This window comes from Caretta caretta, chromosome 18 (genome assembly GCF_965140235.1).
Source record: "Caretta caretta isolate rCarCar2 chromosome 18, rCarCar1.hap1, whole genome shotgun sequence".
Lineage (NCBI taxonomy): Eukaryota > Metazoa > Chordata > Testudines > Cheloniidae > Caretta > Caretta caretta.
The window spans coordinates 22,327,796-22,342,424 of record NC_134223.1 but is presented as its reverse complement, the minus strand read 5'-3'; the positions used below and the strand labels follow the sequence as shown (position 1 = coordinate 22,342,424).

General features: G+C 66.4%; 1 protein-coding gene across 10 annotated transcripts in view; it reads left to right on the top strand.

Moving 5' to 3' along the window:
- The window catches only part of PLEKHG5 (pleckstrin homology and RhoGEF domain containing G5), a 133,275-nt gene that overhangs the window by 113,779 nt on the left and 4,867 nt on the right, over positions 1-14,629 (top strand). For 9 of the 10 annotated variants that reach the window (XM_048825215.2, XM_048825217.2, XM_048825218.2 and 6 more), the window contains 11 exons: positions 6,396-6,581; positions 7,678-7,848; positions 10,033-10,128; positions 10,614-10,664; positions 11,544-11,693; positions 11,790-11,900; positions 11,980-12,129; positions 12,510-12,647; positions 12,735-12,854; positions 13,120-13,252; positions 13,876-13,991. In XM_048825215.2, the coding sequence (XP_048681172.2) occupies positions 6,396-6,581; positions 7,678-7,848; positions 10,033-10,128; positions 10,614-10,664; positions 11,544-11,693; positions 11,790-11,900; positions 11,980-12,129; positions 12,510-12,647; positions 12,735-12,854; positions 13,120-13,252; positions 13,876-13,991 (1,422 nt within the window). Of the gene's footprint in view, positions 1-140; positions 1,009-6,395; positions 6,582-7,677; positions 7,849-10,032; positions 10,129-10,613; positions 10,665-11,543; positions 11,694-11,789; positions 11,901-11,979; positions 12,130-12,509; positions 12,648-12,734; positions 12,855-13,119; positions 13,253-13,875; positions 13,992-14,629 lie in introns of those variants that run through there. The other variant, XM_048825222.2, reaches the window with a different exon arrangement.

Sequence of the window (14,629 nt, the reverse complement as noted above, 5' to 3'; positions counted from 1 at the left end):
GTGGAGCTATGTAAACCTCTGTGCATGCGAATGAGCAGCCACATAAAGCTGAGCGTGCACTGCCGGGGCAGGGCCATGCCGCAGGCGCGCAGTGTGCGAGATAAGCTGAGCTCCCATTGGCCTCGCCGGGGCTGCTGCGGGCCTGTGCTGTGACTTTTCTCCTTAGTGGGCGTGCCCCGGAGTCTTGAGACTTGACGTAGATCAGGGCAAACAGGAACTGTCTCTCCAGGTCTGTGCCCGGTTTTCCCAAGGTTGGGTTCGGTATCAAAGGTGAGCTGCACCCGTGGAGCTGCGTTCCCAGCCCATTGCCCCGGCAAGTGAGATCTCTGTGCAGAAGGCTTGCTGCTGTCCCCCCTCGAGCAAGCATGTCCCAGCCAGGTGCTGCCCCTCCATTCCCAGACACAAGCGGCTAGTTGGTTGCTGCCACAGGGGACATGGATTCAGCCTGAAGATGTTTCTGCAGCTTGTTTTTGGGGCCTTTTTTGGAAAACACCTTGCTCCCAGGCAAGCCCTGCGTGTGTGAGCCAGGCGCTGCTCACGTTCTCTCGAGCCATCAGTCTGGGCACGACAGGACTCTCCTGCCTCTCCCTGTGGGGCCAGGCACCAGCAGGAGCAAAACGCCCTCGCACCTAACTCCGTGCTGAGCCCTCTGCCCAAGGCCAGGACCAGCTGCCAGAGAGGAGCTACCCCGCCCGCGTCAGCCCACTGCGGACCCCGCAACCCAGAGAGCTGGCTGTGCCACCAGGGCTCGTGGCTGCGAGGATCCACCACTACAATGCTCAGCTGGGGGAGGCTCACCTCTCAGAGCCGATGGCCAGGCCACATACAGCCTGGCGTTGCCAGGCGCTGGCGGGACAGGAGGGGGCCGGGCTGGAGTGTCGCCAAAGCAAAGCCCCTAACAAGAGCCCCAGGCCAGGCTGGAGGGTGAAGATGCAAGGGCCAGAGTCAGTGTGCTGCTGGACGGCTGGAGGCCACCTGGGACTGGAGGCCCCAGGATGCATGGAGAAAGTGAGTGACCACCTTGGGACCCAGCCCTGCCCACCTGGGCCAGAGGGTGAGCGGGTGGCTGAGTCCTGGCCCCTTCACCGGGTGTCTGCAGGAGCACGGATCCCCTGCAAGAGCCAGCGGCCAGTTGCTGACATGGGACACATGGGAGATGATAGGCAGAGGTCACACCCTAAATGAGGTTCTGCAGGGAGCTCACTGCTCCCCGAGTCCACACTGAGGTCCCTGCAGGTCCCCCCACCCATGCCGCCTTGCTGGGGCTCCCCCTGCGGCATCCTCATCGCCTGCTCTCGCCCCTGCCACATCACTGGCGCTCCCCTTCCACCTGCAGCACCCACTTCCCAGCCACGCCCCTGTGTTCTGAAGTGTGGTCCCTGCCCGAGGAATACCCCGCCCAGCTGCACCCCGCCCACGAGCTGCGTGGAGATTGTCAGTGCTGTCAGGAGCTCCGACTCTGGCTGAGACGTGCCAGGGCCCCGCACCCAGGGGCCAGCCCCCTGCCACACAACCACACCTGGTTTGGTGGTTTGAGCAGGGGGCATGGGTCAGTGTTCACATCGTGCTCCCCGTCAGTGCCCAGCCTGGGCCAGCGAAGCTGCTGATCCAACCAACGGACCAAATTCGATGAGGACTCCTGGTCACGTGCCACCTGAAGCTAAGAAGTGCCCTAGCTGGCATGCCCTCAGCTCAGCCTGAGCGAAGGTGTCCCGGTGCCAGCCGTGTGCTCAGAGCATGGCCACGGGGTTGGTTCTGTTCCTTGGGCCATGCTTTTTGGGGTGACCTGTTACAAAGTCGTTCCCTGCCAAGGGACAGGACGGCTCCCTGATCTCCTGTTGCATGCCTTGGTAGAGCAACCTCTGGTAGGGAATGTGTTTGGGTGGGAGGGCGGAGCAGGGTAGAGGGGAGCAGGCTGCCCCAGTGCTGTGGTGGGGGGCCAGCTGCCCGGTGACAGACCCGTGTACCGGCAGGCAGCAGCCCTCCCTGATCCCTGGGCGAGGAGGTGGGGTTTGGATCTTAGTTCCTGTGTGTGCCATTCATATGCGCCATGGGCTTTCCGCCAGCAAGCGGCTGGATGGACAGGTGCCTCGGTGTGTCCAACTTGTCCCGAAGGCTGGGAAATTCCAGCGGGGGCTGCTCCCTGTATGCTGCCTAGGTGTGGCTCTCCATCCTTTCTCTCACAGCCCTCGCAGCAGCTGAGAAGCTGCTGGGCCAGGAGTGCTGTGGTCACGGGGGCGCCCCGGCCTGGCTGCCCCAGGGTCCATTCTAGAGCAAGAAAGGACAGAGCTCCCCTGCCTGCTGCGCTGCAGGCCCAGGCCTGCACCTCGCTCCCTGGGCGGCTGTTCTCCCTGCAGCAGAGGCTTCTCCTGTCAGGGCAGGTGTCCCTCACCTGGCTAACAGGCTGATTGACGGGGTGTGGCTGTCAGAGGCAGCCCCGGCCCCTGCAGTTCATGCTCAGAACGGGTGGGTGCTGTCTGCGTGGGGTCGGGCTGCCGGTGAGACTGGCACTGTGGACCTGTGGCTGGATCATTTGCCCTTCAGGGCCTCCCTGGGCCTCCCATTCTGCCTCAGTGCTAAGGAGGGAGCCCTGGTCCCCAGAGGGGATCGTCTCCTGCGCTGCCTGGCCCTCTGCGTGGACTGGGCTGCCCCTGCCCCACACCGCTTGGCATGAAGGAAAAGCCCCTGAGCATCAGCATGGCCTTTGGCCGACTCATGGCTGGGAAGAGCTGGCCCCACCTGTGTTCTGGGAGTGAGAGGGACGTGGCCATTGTGTCCGTGTGCCCCATGGACGTGGGCTGCCAGGTGAGTGTCCGGGGCGGTAGGCAGGCAGGGTGCTGATGTTCTGGGTATCTGCCTGGATTTCAGCAGAGTGTCCAGGGCTGCAGTGACCCCAGCGGAGAGCCAGACACAGCAGCAGCGGGAACCCTGCCTTGTGCTCAGGGACTGCCAGGGGGGAGGGTGGGCTCCTGGGGACTCAGCACATCTGGGTTACTTAGTCTGTAAGGTCTTTGGGGCAGGATCTCTGTGTGTTCAGCCCCTGGTGCAAAGGAGTCCTGGGTCAGGCTTAGCCAAAACAAACAATTCTTCCTGGCTCTGCGCCGGGCTCCCTGTGACGTTGGGCGGCCCCTCAGCGCCCCAGCTGGGTTGTGGTGACACTCAGACGTTGTGGTGACGGGCACGTCTGCCCCAGGGGAAGGAAATGCAGCCAGCTGTCGTCAGGGGCGGGTTCCCCTGGCACCCCAAAACCCCTGCAGGAGCATGGCTGTGGAGTAGTGGCAGGGCTCTGCTGAGCGATGCCCCTTGCTGGGCGTGTTGGCCAGGCTCACACCGGGCTGGCTGCAATGGCACAGATTGGGGTGAGCCGCCCTGATGGGCAGGGCCATGGCTTGAACACCCCAAATTGGGGGTTGGCCCATGTGCAGAACTCTGCCCTGGGTCTGCTGTCACAATTGCTGTTTGAGGGGCTGATCCAGGGCTTGGCTGGGCCTGTGTCTGCGTGCGGGGAGATGGGCAGGCAGCAGGGCTTGTGCAGTTACCGCAGTTGGCAGCCAGGCCCCAGGAGTGAACTGGCCCCCACTTGGCAAGACGTTTGGCTGGATCGTGCCCCTGTGGCCTCCCAGCACCAGACATACCAGGGCTGGCCCGGCAGGGACTGCAGGCTGCTGGAAGCTGCAAGAAACCAGCAAAGGGGTGGGTGGACGGTGGCTTTGCAGGGAGAGTTGGAGGGGGATAGAGAAGCTTGTGTACTTGGGGGAGCTGCAGGTCTAGCTTAGGGAGGTGGCCGGGACCGGAAGGAGCCTGAAGTGCGCTGGGTTGATCTGAGCTGGCTGAGGCTTCGTGTCTGGCTACTCGCCTGGCCCTGTGTCTAACCCCTGGCCTGTGCTAGGGCCGGGAGCCTGCAGCCTGCCAGAGTGTTGCCATCTCCGCTGTGCGTGCCTGGGAGTGACGGCGAGCTCTGGGTGTCTCCCTTGGGCCAGGAAGGCGGCTGGGAGTCTGGTGCCCCAGAGGGGTTCGCTGTCAGCTGTTGCTCTGCACTGCGTGGGGCTGTCACAGATGCAGGGAGCAGAGCCCTCTAGGGAGCTCAGCTCATGGCTGCCGTGGGGCTTTAGGGGACTGCAGAGCAGCCCCCCATGCGCCACGCTGCTGGCTTTTCAGTGCTCCTCTGATGAGCAGAAAGCCAAGGCCAGGCTCCAGTCCCTGCCATGCCCAGAACCCTGCTCTGCAAGCGCTGCTGAGGTGCAGTGCCCCCCTTCCCAGGGAGTGTGGGTGCAGCGCCCAGTCTCCGCCCTGCTGAGAGCAGGGACCCAGTGAGGAGAGCCTACGACAGACTAGACCAGGGTGTTCACACAGCCAGCCAGCTGGAGCCACCTTCCCCACGTGCCCACGACCTTCGGGTGCCTGTTTGGAGCCCAGCTCCAGCCGTCTGGGGCCTGGTTCCAGAGGGCTGAGGACCTGCAGCTCCCCGGGCAGCCATCGGGCATGCGGCACCTTCAGGCCCCCGGCAGCTCGAGTTGGGCTGCTCAGAACAGAGCTGCCAGAGGGTGATGAAAACATAGCCCAGGGTCTGGATGAGTGTTTGACTCCTCGGATGTACCCCAGGAGCAGCCGGTGTGGGAGCAAATGCACGGAACAGACAAAGCCCACCCGAGCATCACTGGGGGGGGTGTGTGTGTGTGCACGTGGCCCCACACCCGTGCCCTCTGTGCACACACGCATGTGCCCCTGCCCGTGTGCGCGTAGGCTCCTGTGTGCTCTGCTGCTGAGCGAGGGAACCAGGAGCAGACAAGGGGAAAGAGGCCAGGTCTGTTTGGGCGCATGGGGTGTGCTCTGCGCAGGAGGCAGAGCGGCTGCCTGGGAAGGCCCCGCTGGCCACCCCAGTGAGGCATTCAAAGGGTCTGAAGGATGAGGAACCAGCTGAGCTTTCAGGGGTAGGGGGCCAATTTCCGGCTGAGCTCGCCCCCCTGTGTAGCCAGGTCCTGCAGCTGGGAGTGGAACCTGCTGGGGGCATTGGAAAGCCAGGCGGAGCTGGGCTCAGACATGGCTTGGCATGGGGAAGGGAGCCGGCTGAGACTCCCGGGCCCTACCGGGGCTGGCCCCAGGCAGTTTCCTTGGGGATAATCTCTAGGAGTTGATAGCCAGGATGGAGCCTTGCTTGAGACAGACAAGCCCTGGCAGCTCTTTTCTGGCTAATGATTGCTCAGGGCTGGTCTGAGCTAACTCCAGCTTTGAGAGGCAGGCTGAGAATGCACTGGGGGGGTGGGATAAACGGGTTTCCTAGCACCTCTGTCCTATGCCTGCAGATGGCTGCAGGCCCTGGCTTTCCAGGAGGTGCCGCGCCAGAGGAATGTCTCATTGCCGGGGCATCACGAACTCCCCACTCAGCAATGCAATCGCTCCTGACGACTGGAGGCTTTTTGCATACTGTTGACACAAGAGCAGCCCTCCCCCTCTCCCCACTCAGCCAAAGTCATGGGGCTGGGCATTCAGAGCTCCCTGGGCTGGCTCCCCCTCACCTGCTCTCTGGCCTGCATAGCTGCAGCTGCTCCTCTGGAAGGAACTTGGTGCCTTTGTCCTGCATGCGAGACCCTTGGGATGAGCGCAGGGTTGCTCCGGCCAAGGTGAGGCTGTGCAGCCCCTGGGCTGCTCGCTCCATGTCCGAGGGGTCTTAGAGCTGTGAGGGGCTCGGAGGGCCAAGCTACGCACTGGCTGACTGCGCAGACCTAAGCCCATCTGCTCACCCATCCCTCGCTCTGCTTTGTGAGCGGTCTCGCTGCCTGCCTTGGAGGGCCAGTTCCACCCAGTCCTTTCCCACAGCCTCATGGCAGCAGAGCTCTGGGGCTGGCTTTCTTCTCTGGCCCGTTTCTCTGCCCGGTGGGTGACTGGATTCCTGGTAGCGAATGCAGCTCCTGCAGGCTCTGGTCAGATGTAGCCAGTGTCCCAGGGCGCTGGGCTGCAGCCACAGCCCCCTTCCCAGAGCCCTTGGGATCATGTCAGCCCTGCTTGGCAGGACGCCTGGCTGTCTCGGGGCTGGTGCCCCCGCGCCTGGCCTTGGTGCAGGGCTCTGTGCACCGTCAGCCAGGGTGTCACTCAGGTGGCACCTGGACTGGACAGGAGCCCACTGTGGCCATCCTGCTCCAAGACTAGCAAGGCCCTGCTGTGGGTTGGGGAGGGATTGGGGCAGCCCTGGGGGCTTTGTGCACTGCGCCCTCTTCCTGGCAGGCTGAGCTGCCGTCCGCCTCCTTCACCTGCTGCTGGAGGGTTACTGGCTCACCGAGGTGTGCAGAGGCCAGGCTGGTGGCCGGATGGGGCAGCTCTGGCCCCTGCCCGGGGCTGTTTGTGTGAGTTCTCCCCACTCTCAGCAGCCCCTAAGGTGTGTCTCTCTGGAATTCCAGGCCCCCGGGCGGAAGCGGAAGAACATGAATGAGTTTCTGGGCGATTCCAGCATCCCGGGCCAGGACCCCCTGCAGCACTTCAGCAGCTCCCTGCCCAGCAATGGAAGCGATACGTGGAAGAATAGGGCCGCCAGTCGCTTCAGTGGCTTCTTTGGCTCCGGTGCTAGCACCGGTCCCTTCGGACGGGTACGTCAGCTGCTTGGCACCAGGCTTGGGCCTGTCCCTGCTGCCAGGGGCTCTTGGCTCCCAAATTTCTGCTGTTGAGTGGAATTCGGAGCAGCGCCCCCCCCCCCCCACTCCATAGTCTCTGCTGGCTGCCATCTGGGGCTGTTTGCCCAGGGAGGAATTCCTGGGCGCCAGGTTCTGCAGGGCAGAGCTGTGGGCTGTTGGGGGGATGGCGCTGACCGCCTGTGTCTGGGAGGGGCAGCATCATTCCAAGCTTCTGGCAGGTGTTGGCCTGTGTCCCCTGCCCGCTGGGCAAGGCCGGTCCATGCACTTTGCTGGGGCGCTGGGTTAGTTTGGGACAGGAGGTCAGAGGTTGCTGAAGTTGGCAGAAATGGGCCTAACCCCAGAGCTGGCGGCAGGCACCTCCTGGACAAGCCACTTGGTGGGATTCTTTGGCTGCTCTCAGCCCAGCTAAGGAGACCTGTGCAGAGCCAGGAGCTGCCTGGGTTTGGAAAGGGGTGGGGTGGGGTGGGGTGGGGTGTGTTGGCTGCGGCAGAGCTCAGCAGAGCAGCAGCGGGGTCTGGAGCCCACCAGGGGCTGCTGCCTGAGAGCTCGGTGCTGCTGCTGAGCCGGGGCACAGCTGGGGAGGGAGTGGCAACCTCCCGTCTGCCTCAGCTCTCTGTGCCCTTTGTCCTCTCTGTGGCCTTCAGCCCCAGGGCTGGATTGAGGCAGGCTCCCGCAGGTGCCCATTGTGAGTCACTCAGGCCTTCTGCAGGGGCCTGCCGCTGCACGCCAGCTGCCTGGCCTGGGGCTCCTTGCCGAGCATCCTGGCACGAGGCCCAGTGATGGCCAAAGGCCGGGAATCCCCTATGCCAGGGCCTCAGCCGCCTGCCCCATCCCGTTAGCCTCCTCTCCTGCCTGGCCGGGCAGGTGCTGTGCTCCAGGACGCTGGTGCAGGCTCTGCAGCCCCTCGGCGGGAGGAATTCTCCCAGCGGGAAGCTGGGTCTGTGAGCTCCTGAGCGGGCAGCGCTGGCAATGGGAGAGGGACCCTCCGAGTGGAAGCAACCCCCTCGCCCACCGCTGTGCGCTCTTAGCCAGCTGTGCTCCCTTCCGCTAGGAGATGGATAAGATGGAGCAGCTGGAGAGCAAGCTGCACAGCTATAGCGTCTTCGGCCTCCCCAAGCTCCCCCAGCAGCTCCGCTTTGACCAGGACTCCTGGGAGGAAGAGGAGGACGACACCAGCCTGTGCCTGGAAGACAGCTGGCAGGAGATCATCGAGGGCCCGGAGGTAATGCTGGGCGTGTGTCAGGAGGGGGCTCTGGCTGGTGCAGAACATCCCAGCAGGGTGCTGTGGTCCTGGGGTGAGATTTCCCAAAAGGCTGGGCAAGAGCAACTCTCCTACAGCCCCACTGCTCCTGTTCCCCGCCGCGGGCGGCTGGCTGGGGCCCACTGCTCCTGTTCCCCGCCGCGGGCGGCTGGCTGGGGCCCACTGCTCCTGTTCCCCGCCGCGGGCGGCTGGCTGGGGCCCACTGCTCCTGTTCCCCGCCGCGGGCGGCTGGCTGGGGCCCACTGCTCCTGTTCCCCGCCGCGGGCGGCTGGCTGGGGCCCACTGCTCCTGTTCCCCGCCGCGGGCGGCTGGCTGGGGCCCACTGCTCCTGTTCCCCGCCGCGGGCGGCTGGCTGGGGCCCACTGCTCCTGTTCCCCGCCGCGGGCGGCTGGCTGGGGCCCACTGCACCTGTTCCCCGCCGCGGGCGGCTGGCTGGGGCCCACTGCTCCTGTTCCCCGCCGCGGGCGGCTGGCTGGGGCCCACTGCACCTGTTCCCCGCCGCGGGCGGCTGGCTGGGGCCCACTGCTCCTGTTCCCCGCCGCGGGCGGCTGGCTGGGGCCCACTGCTCCTGTTCCCCGCCGCGGGCGGCTGGCTGGGGCCCACTGCTCCTGTTCCCCGCCGCGGGCGGCTGGCTGGGGCCCACTGCTCCTGTTCCCCGCCGCGGGCGGCTGGCTGGGGCCCACTGCTCCTGTTCCCCGCCACGGGCGGCTGGCTGGGGCCCACTGCTCCTGTTCCCCGCCGCGGGCGGCTGGCTGGGGCCCACTGCTCCTGTTCCCCGCCGCGGGCGGCTGGCTGGGGCCCACTGCTCCTGTTCCCCGCCACGGGCGGCTGGCTGGGGCCCACTGCTCCTGTTCCCCGCCGCGGGCGGCTGGCTGGGGCCCACTGCTCCTGTTCCCCGCCGCGGGCGGCTGGCTGGGGCCCACTGCTCCTGTTCCCCGCCGCGGGCGGCTGGCTGGGGCCCACTGCTCCTGTTCCCCGCCGCGGGCGGCTGGCTGGGGCCCACTGCTCCTGTTCCCCGCCGCGGGCTGCTGGCTGGGGCCCACTGCTCCTGTTCCCCGCCGCGGGCGGCTGGCTGGGGCCCACTGCACCTGTTCCCCGCCGCGGGCGGCTGGCTGGGGCCCACTGCACCTGTTCCCCGCCGCGGGCGGCTGGCTGGGGCCCACTGCACCTGTTCCCCGCCGCGGGCGGCTGGCTGGGGCCCACTGCTCCTGTTCCCCGCCGCGGGCGGCTGGCTGGGGCCCACTGCACCTGTTCCCCGCCGCGGGCGGCTGGCTGGGGCCCACTGCACCTGTTCCCCGCCGCGGGCGGCTGGCTGGGGCCCACTGCACCTGTTCCCCGCCGCGGGCGGCTGGCTGGGGCCCACTGCACCTGTTCCCCGCCGCGGGCGGCTGGCTGGGGCCCACTGCTCCTGTTCCCCGCCGCGGGCGGCTGGCTGGGGCCCACTGCTCCTGTTCCCCGCCGCGGGCGGCTGGCTGGGGCCCACTGCTCCTGTTCCCCGCCGCGGGCTGCTGGCTGGGGCCCACTGCACCTGTTCCCCGCCGCGGGCGGCTGGCTGGGGCCCACTGCACCTGTTCCCCGCCGCGGGCGGCTGGCTGGGGCCCACTGCACCTGTTCCCCGCCGCGGGCGGCTGGCTGGGGCCCACTGCTCCTGTTTCCCGCCACGGGCGGCTGGCTGGGGCCCACTGCTCCTGTTCCCCGCCGCGGGCGGCTGGCTGGGGCCCACTGCTCCTGTTCCCCGCCACGGGTGGCTGGCTGGGGCCCACTGCTCCTGTTCCCCGCCGCGGGCGGCTGGCTGGGGCCCACTGCTCCTGTTCCCCGCCGCGGGCGGCTGGCTGGGGCCCACTGCACCTGTTCCCCCAGGTGGCCAGGCAGGAGGGAGCTAGACCTCCTCCCAAACACATTTCAGTGCCTTGGCCTCTTTCCCCCTTCTGGGATGTTGCCCTGTGGGATGTGGATTCTGCTGGGCCCATGAGACAGGGCCTCTCCTCACGTCCTGGCTGGGGGAGGCGCTAGGCTGCCTCGTGCGCGGGAGACGATTGCAGGCAGGAGGCTCGCTCCCTGTCCGTCCTGCTCTCGGTGGGAACATCGCACTGTGTTGAGGGGCCCCCGCAGCCCCATGGTGCTGACCCTTCTGCCCTTCGCCAGGCCCTGACCCGCCGGCAGTGCCACCAGCAGGAGGCCGTCTGGGAGCTGCTGCAAACAGAAGCCACCTACATCCGGAAGCTGAAAGTGATCACAGACGTGAGTCTGCCCTGCCCGCCTCATGGCCCTGGGAACGGGCAGAGCCAGGCTCCTGCCAAGCCATTGTGGGGTGCACGACAGGTGTTAGGCCAGTGACTCTTGGAGGCCAGGAGACTGTGACGTGCCCTTCCGGGGGCAGAGGGCTGAGCCAGGGCAGCTTTCACTGGCTCCGTCTCTGCCAGGAGCAGTTAGTTTATTCTGTACGCTGCGCTCACCAGTGCAGCATCCAAGAGCCCCTGGCTGGGTCTCAGCTGTGCCTGGCCATCGGCTCGCAGCCACAGCCTGGAGCTGGGCTGGGTCGGACTGGTGTCCGTCACGGCCTGCACATCATGCAGCCTCCGGCCCCCAGTAGGGAGGGACACCCCCTTCCAGAGCTGCAGCCTGTTGAGATCCTCCCCCGCTGGTGGCCCGGTGGGGCATGGGCGTGCGCAGAGGGAGGTCGGATGTGCCGGCTCTGCACTGCCTGCTCTCTGTTCTCTTTGCAGCTCTTCCTCTGCTGCCTGCTGAACCTGCAGGAGTCAGGGCTGCTGGGTGAGGTAAGGGCCCAGCTACCCCCGGGGCTCGGGGCAGCAAGTCCATCATCGCATGCAGGGTCCTCGCAGGCATAAGCCAGTCCCAGCCTCTGCCCCTCGCTCTGGGCCAGCGAGGGGCCCTGGGCTGCCGCGCCCCATGCTGAGAGGAGCTCCCCGGCCCCCAAGCGGCCCCGCCCCACACTGGGAGGAGCTCTCTGGGTGGCCCCCCCTGCACTGGGAGGAGCTCTCTGGGTGGCCCCGCCCCACACTGGGAGGAGCTCTCTGGGTGGCCCCGCCCCACACTGGGAGGAGCTCTCTAGGTGGCCCTGCCCCACACTGGGAGGAGCTCTCTGGTGGCCCCGCCCTGCACTGGGCGGAGCTCTCTGGGTGGCCCCGCCCCACACTGGGTGGAGCTCTCTGGGTGGCCCCGCCCCACACTGGGAGGAGCTCTCTGGGTGGCCCCGCCCTGCTGTCAGACTGGGGCTGACATGGAGCCCTAGGGTGGAAGGTGTCGTGTGGCGAGGTTGGGAGCCTGCAGCAGAGACACAGGGATTTCCCAGCGCGTTAATGGGAGGAATTGGCCCTCTGGACCCTGAACCAGCAGCTCTGCTCGAGCTAATGGACGGTCCTTGAGCTGCGCGGTAGCCTGGCCTCACACCCACCGCAGGGCGTGTGGCGACGATGTGCCCAGTGCCTCCTGCAGCGAGCCCGTCTCCCCTGGGCAGGGCAACGCGGGCCGTGCCGCTCTGGGCAGCTGCCCTGGAGGCCCAGGAGCAGGGGATCCCAGTGCTGCATGGGGATCCCAGCCACTCTGTCTGGCAAACCCTGCCCCTGTGTGCTCTGCCAGGGCTGAACCGCCAGGGTGTCACCAGGGCCCCACTGCACCCCTTGCTGTGCTTACAGGTGGAAGCTGAGCGTCTGTTCAGCAACATCCAGGAGATTATCCAGCTGCACCGTGCCCTGTGGGGCAATGTCATGGCCCCCGTCCTGGAGAAGGCCAGGAAAACCAAGGCGCTGCTGGACCCTGTGGACTTCCTGAAGGGATTCAAAATGGTGGGTGTGAGGCCGCAGGTGCCGCTCGCTCTGCCATGGGTGCGCCTGGCGGGGAGGCGCCCTGGGCTCTGACGGGCGCTCTGCTTTGCCTTGCAGTTTGGCTCCCTCTTCAAGCCCTACATCCACTACTGCATGGAGGAGGAGGCCTGCCTGGAGTACATGCGCACGCAGCTGCGGGACAGCGACCTCTTCCGGGCCTACGTGACGGTAAGGCCTGGAGCCAGGCGCACCGGTGCCGGCCCGCGCCGCCCCCGAGCCGCTAACGCGCCCCTGTCTCTGCTTCCAGTGGGCAGAGAAGCACAAGCAATGCAACCGCCTGAAGCTCAGCGACATGCTGGTGAAGCCACACCAGCGCCTCACCAAGTACCCGCTGCTGCTCAAGTCGGTGCTGAAGAAAACGGACGACCCTTGCACCCGGGACGCTGTCATCACCATGGTAACCTGCCAGGGAGTGCGGGCGGATGGGCCGTGCCTCCCCGGGTAGGCTGCTGCCGGCCAAGTCAGCGGCAGAGGGCGGGCAGCCTGCGTCCCGGCCGTGCCTTGGTGCTGGCCGCGGGCTCCCGTGCGCCCTTTCCCCAGGGCCGGGGCGGCCGGTGCCCCGCAAGCAGCCGTGTCCCCAGTCTGCAGCCAGTGCTGGCTGTGCCTGGCAGGGTCACCCAGACTCTGCCTCCTGCCTCCGCAGGCTCCTTGCCAAGCCTGCTGGACCAGGGCGTGGGGCACGGGGCCTGGGGCAGGGCTCCTCGTCACGCCTGCTGTGCCAGGGGCTGCCAGCCACCAGTTTCCCCTATGCGCCTCTGACCGCTCCCCTTGTGGCAGATCAATTCCGTGGAGCGGTTTATCAATCACGTGAACTCGCGGATGCGCCAGCGGCAGGAGCAGCAGAGGCTGGTGGCCATCCTCAGCCGGATTGACTCCTACGAGGTGGTGGACAGCAGCACGGAGGAGGTGGATAAGGTATGGACTGTGTGGGCAGGGGGCGTGCAAGCCGGGCTGGCCCCTGCCCCATGCCCCCTGACTGCGTCCTTTCTCTCTTGCTGGCAGCTCCTGAAGGAGTTCCTGCGCCTGGACCTGACGGCCCCCATCCTGGGCACCTCCCCCGAGGACACACGGCAGCTCCTCCTGGAGGGGAGCTTGAAAATGAAGGAAGGTAAAGACAGCAAGGTGAGCAGTGCGGCCAGAGCAGAGCTCCCAAGCAGCCCCCGGGACCGGCCTAGCAGTTACCTCAGCCAGGGCTTCCTTTGCCTGATGAGCTGGGGGTGGAGGGTGCAGCAGGCGTCCGTCCTCGCCCCGCAGCTGGCTGGTCTTGGGAACCAGCTCCTGTGGGCATGGCTCGGTAACACGACCTCCAGGGTCTCACCTGCCCCCCTGCCCCAGCGCCTGGCTGCTCAGCAGGATCCCATGAGCCCTGTGCTGTTGCCTTCTCCAGATGGACGTTTACTGCTTCCTCTTCACGGACCTGTTCCTCATCACCAAGCCGGTGAAGAAGGCTGAGCGCACCAAGGTCATCCGGCAGCCCCTGCTCGTGGACAAGATTGTCTGCCGGGAGCTCAAGGACCCCGGTGAGCATGCGGGACTGGGATCCAAGAGCCGGGCCTTGGCTGTGTAGCTCCCCTGGGCTCCTCTCCTCAGAGCATCTCCCCTAGCCCCTCGCAGCCCCTCCGAGCTGGAGGAGCTTCCTCTCTCTCTCTTTCCCCCTGTCCTGCCAGCCTGTGGGCAGGAGACTGAATCCCGCTCCCTGCTGGCAGACTGAGGCTGCCAGGGCACAGGGCTCTCCCTCCATCCCCACAGAGACTGACCCCCTAGTGCTCCCAGCCCCAGGAACCCCAGGGCTGGGAGCGTGGGGAGCAAATGGCTTGGCTCCTGCCCTTCGTGTCTGGGCTGTTACAGCCTCTGCACCCTGCCCTCCTGCAGCACGACAGCACCGTCGCCCCCAGGGCTCTGGCGAGGACAGAGGCTGCAGCGTGATTTGTCCCTGGGGCCTGGGCACTAGGCCCCTTCTGACTACGCATGGCCAGAGCCCTGCTCACTCTGCTGCTCTGGTGCCTTCCTGGCCTTGTCCCGAGAGCTGGCGTGTCTCCTTGCTTCCCTGTGCTGGGCACTCACCGTGTCTGCGGTAACTTGCCCGGGCCGATGGGAGGTGCCTTTGCTCATGTTTGGTTGCTGCCTCCTGTCCCCCTTGCAGGCTCCTTCCTCCTGATCTATCTCAACGAGCTGCGCAGCGCCGTGGGAGCCTACACCTTCCAGGCCAGCGGGCAGTCCCTGTGCCGCGGCTGGATCGAGGCACTGTACAATGCACAGGTGATTCAGGAGCAAACACTTGCCTTCCAGGCAGAGCACCTTTCCGCCAGGCCAGTGCTGAGCCGCTGCAGCATCCCCAATCTGAGAGGCGGTGGGCGTTTCATCTAGTGCCGGCACCAGCCTGGGGTTTCCGGCACCAGCTCAGAGCGCGTGCCCTTCTCTGAGAGGGGGCCAGACAAGGAAATGGAGACGCAGCCAAGGCCTGCCCTGTGCACTCCTAGCTCTGCCAGCAGCAGGCAGACCTGCAGAGAGACTGGGTGCACACAGGGACACAGGCAGCCCGACCGCTGCCCGAGGTGTCACCTCTCTCCCCCCAGGGTGACCTTGTCCCCAGGAGCATTTGAAGCACAGTCACTCCCAGGCGTTGGTTATCTCGCTGCAGTCTCACCACTTTTGGCAGTGGAGACAGCCTCGGACAGTGCACGCTTCCCCTGGAAGGGCCAGTGGTGCAAGCTGTCATGCCCTGCAGTGAATCTCCCTCCTTTACCATTCCCCTCCCCGGGGGCTGCCAATGGCAGTGCTGCGTCTCTGCTCCACAGCCAGCAGACCCGTGTGGGCACGGGCAGCATGTCTCAGGCTGTGTGCAGGCTGCTGGGAACCGGGCCCACTGCCGGGGCAGTCCCGGTGAGCACACAGCC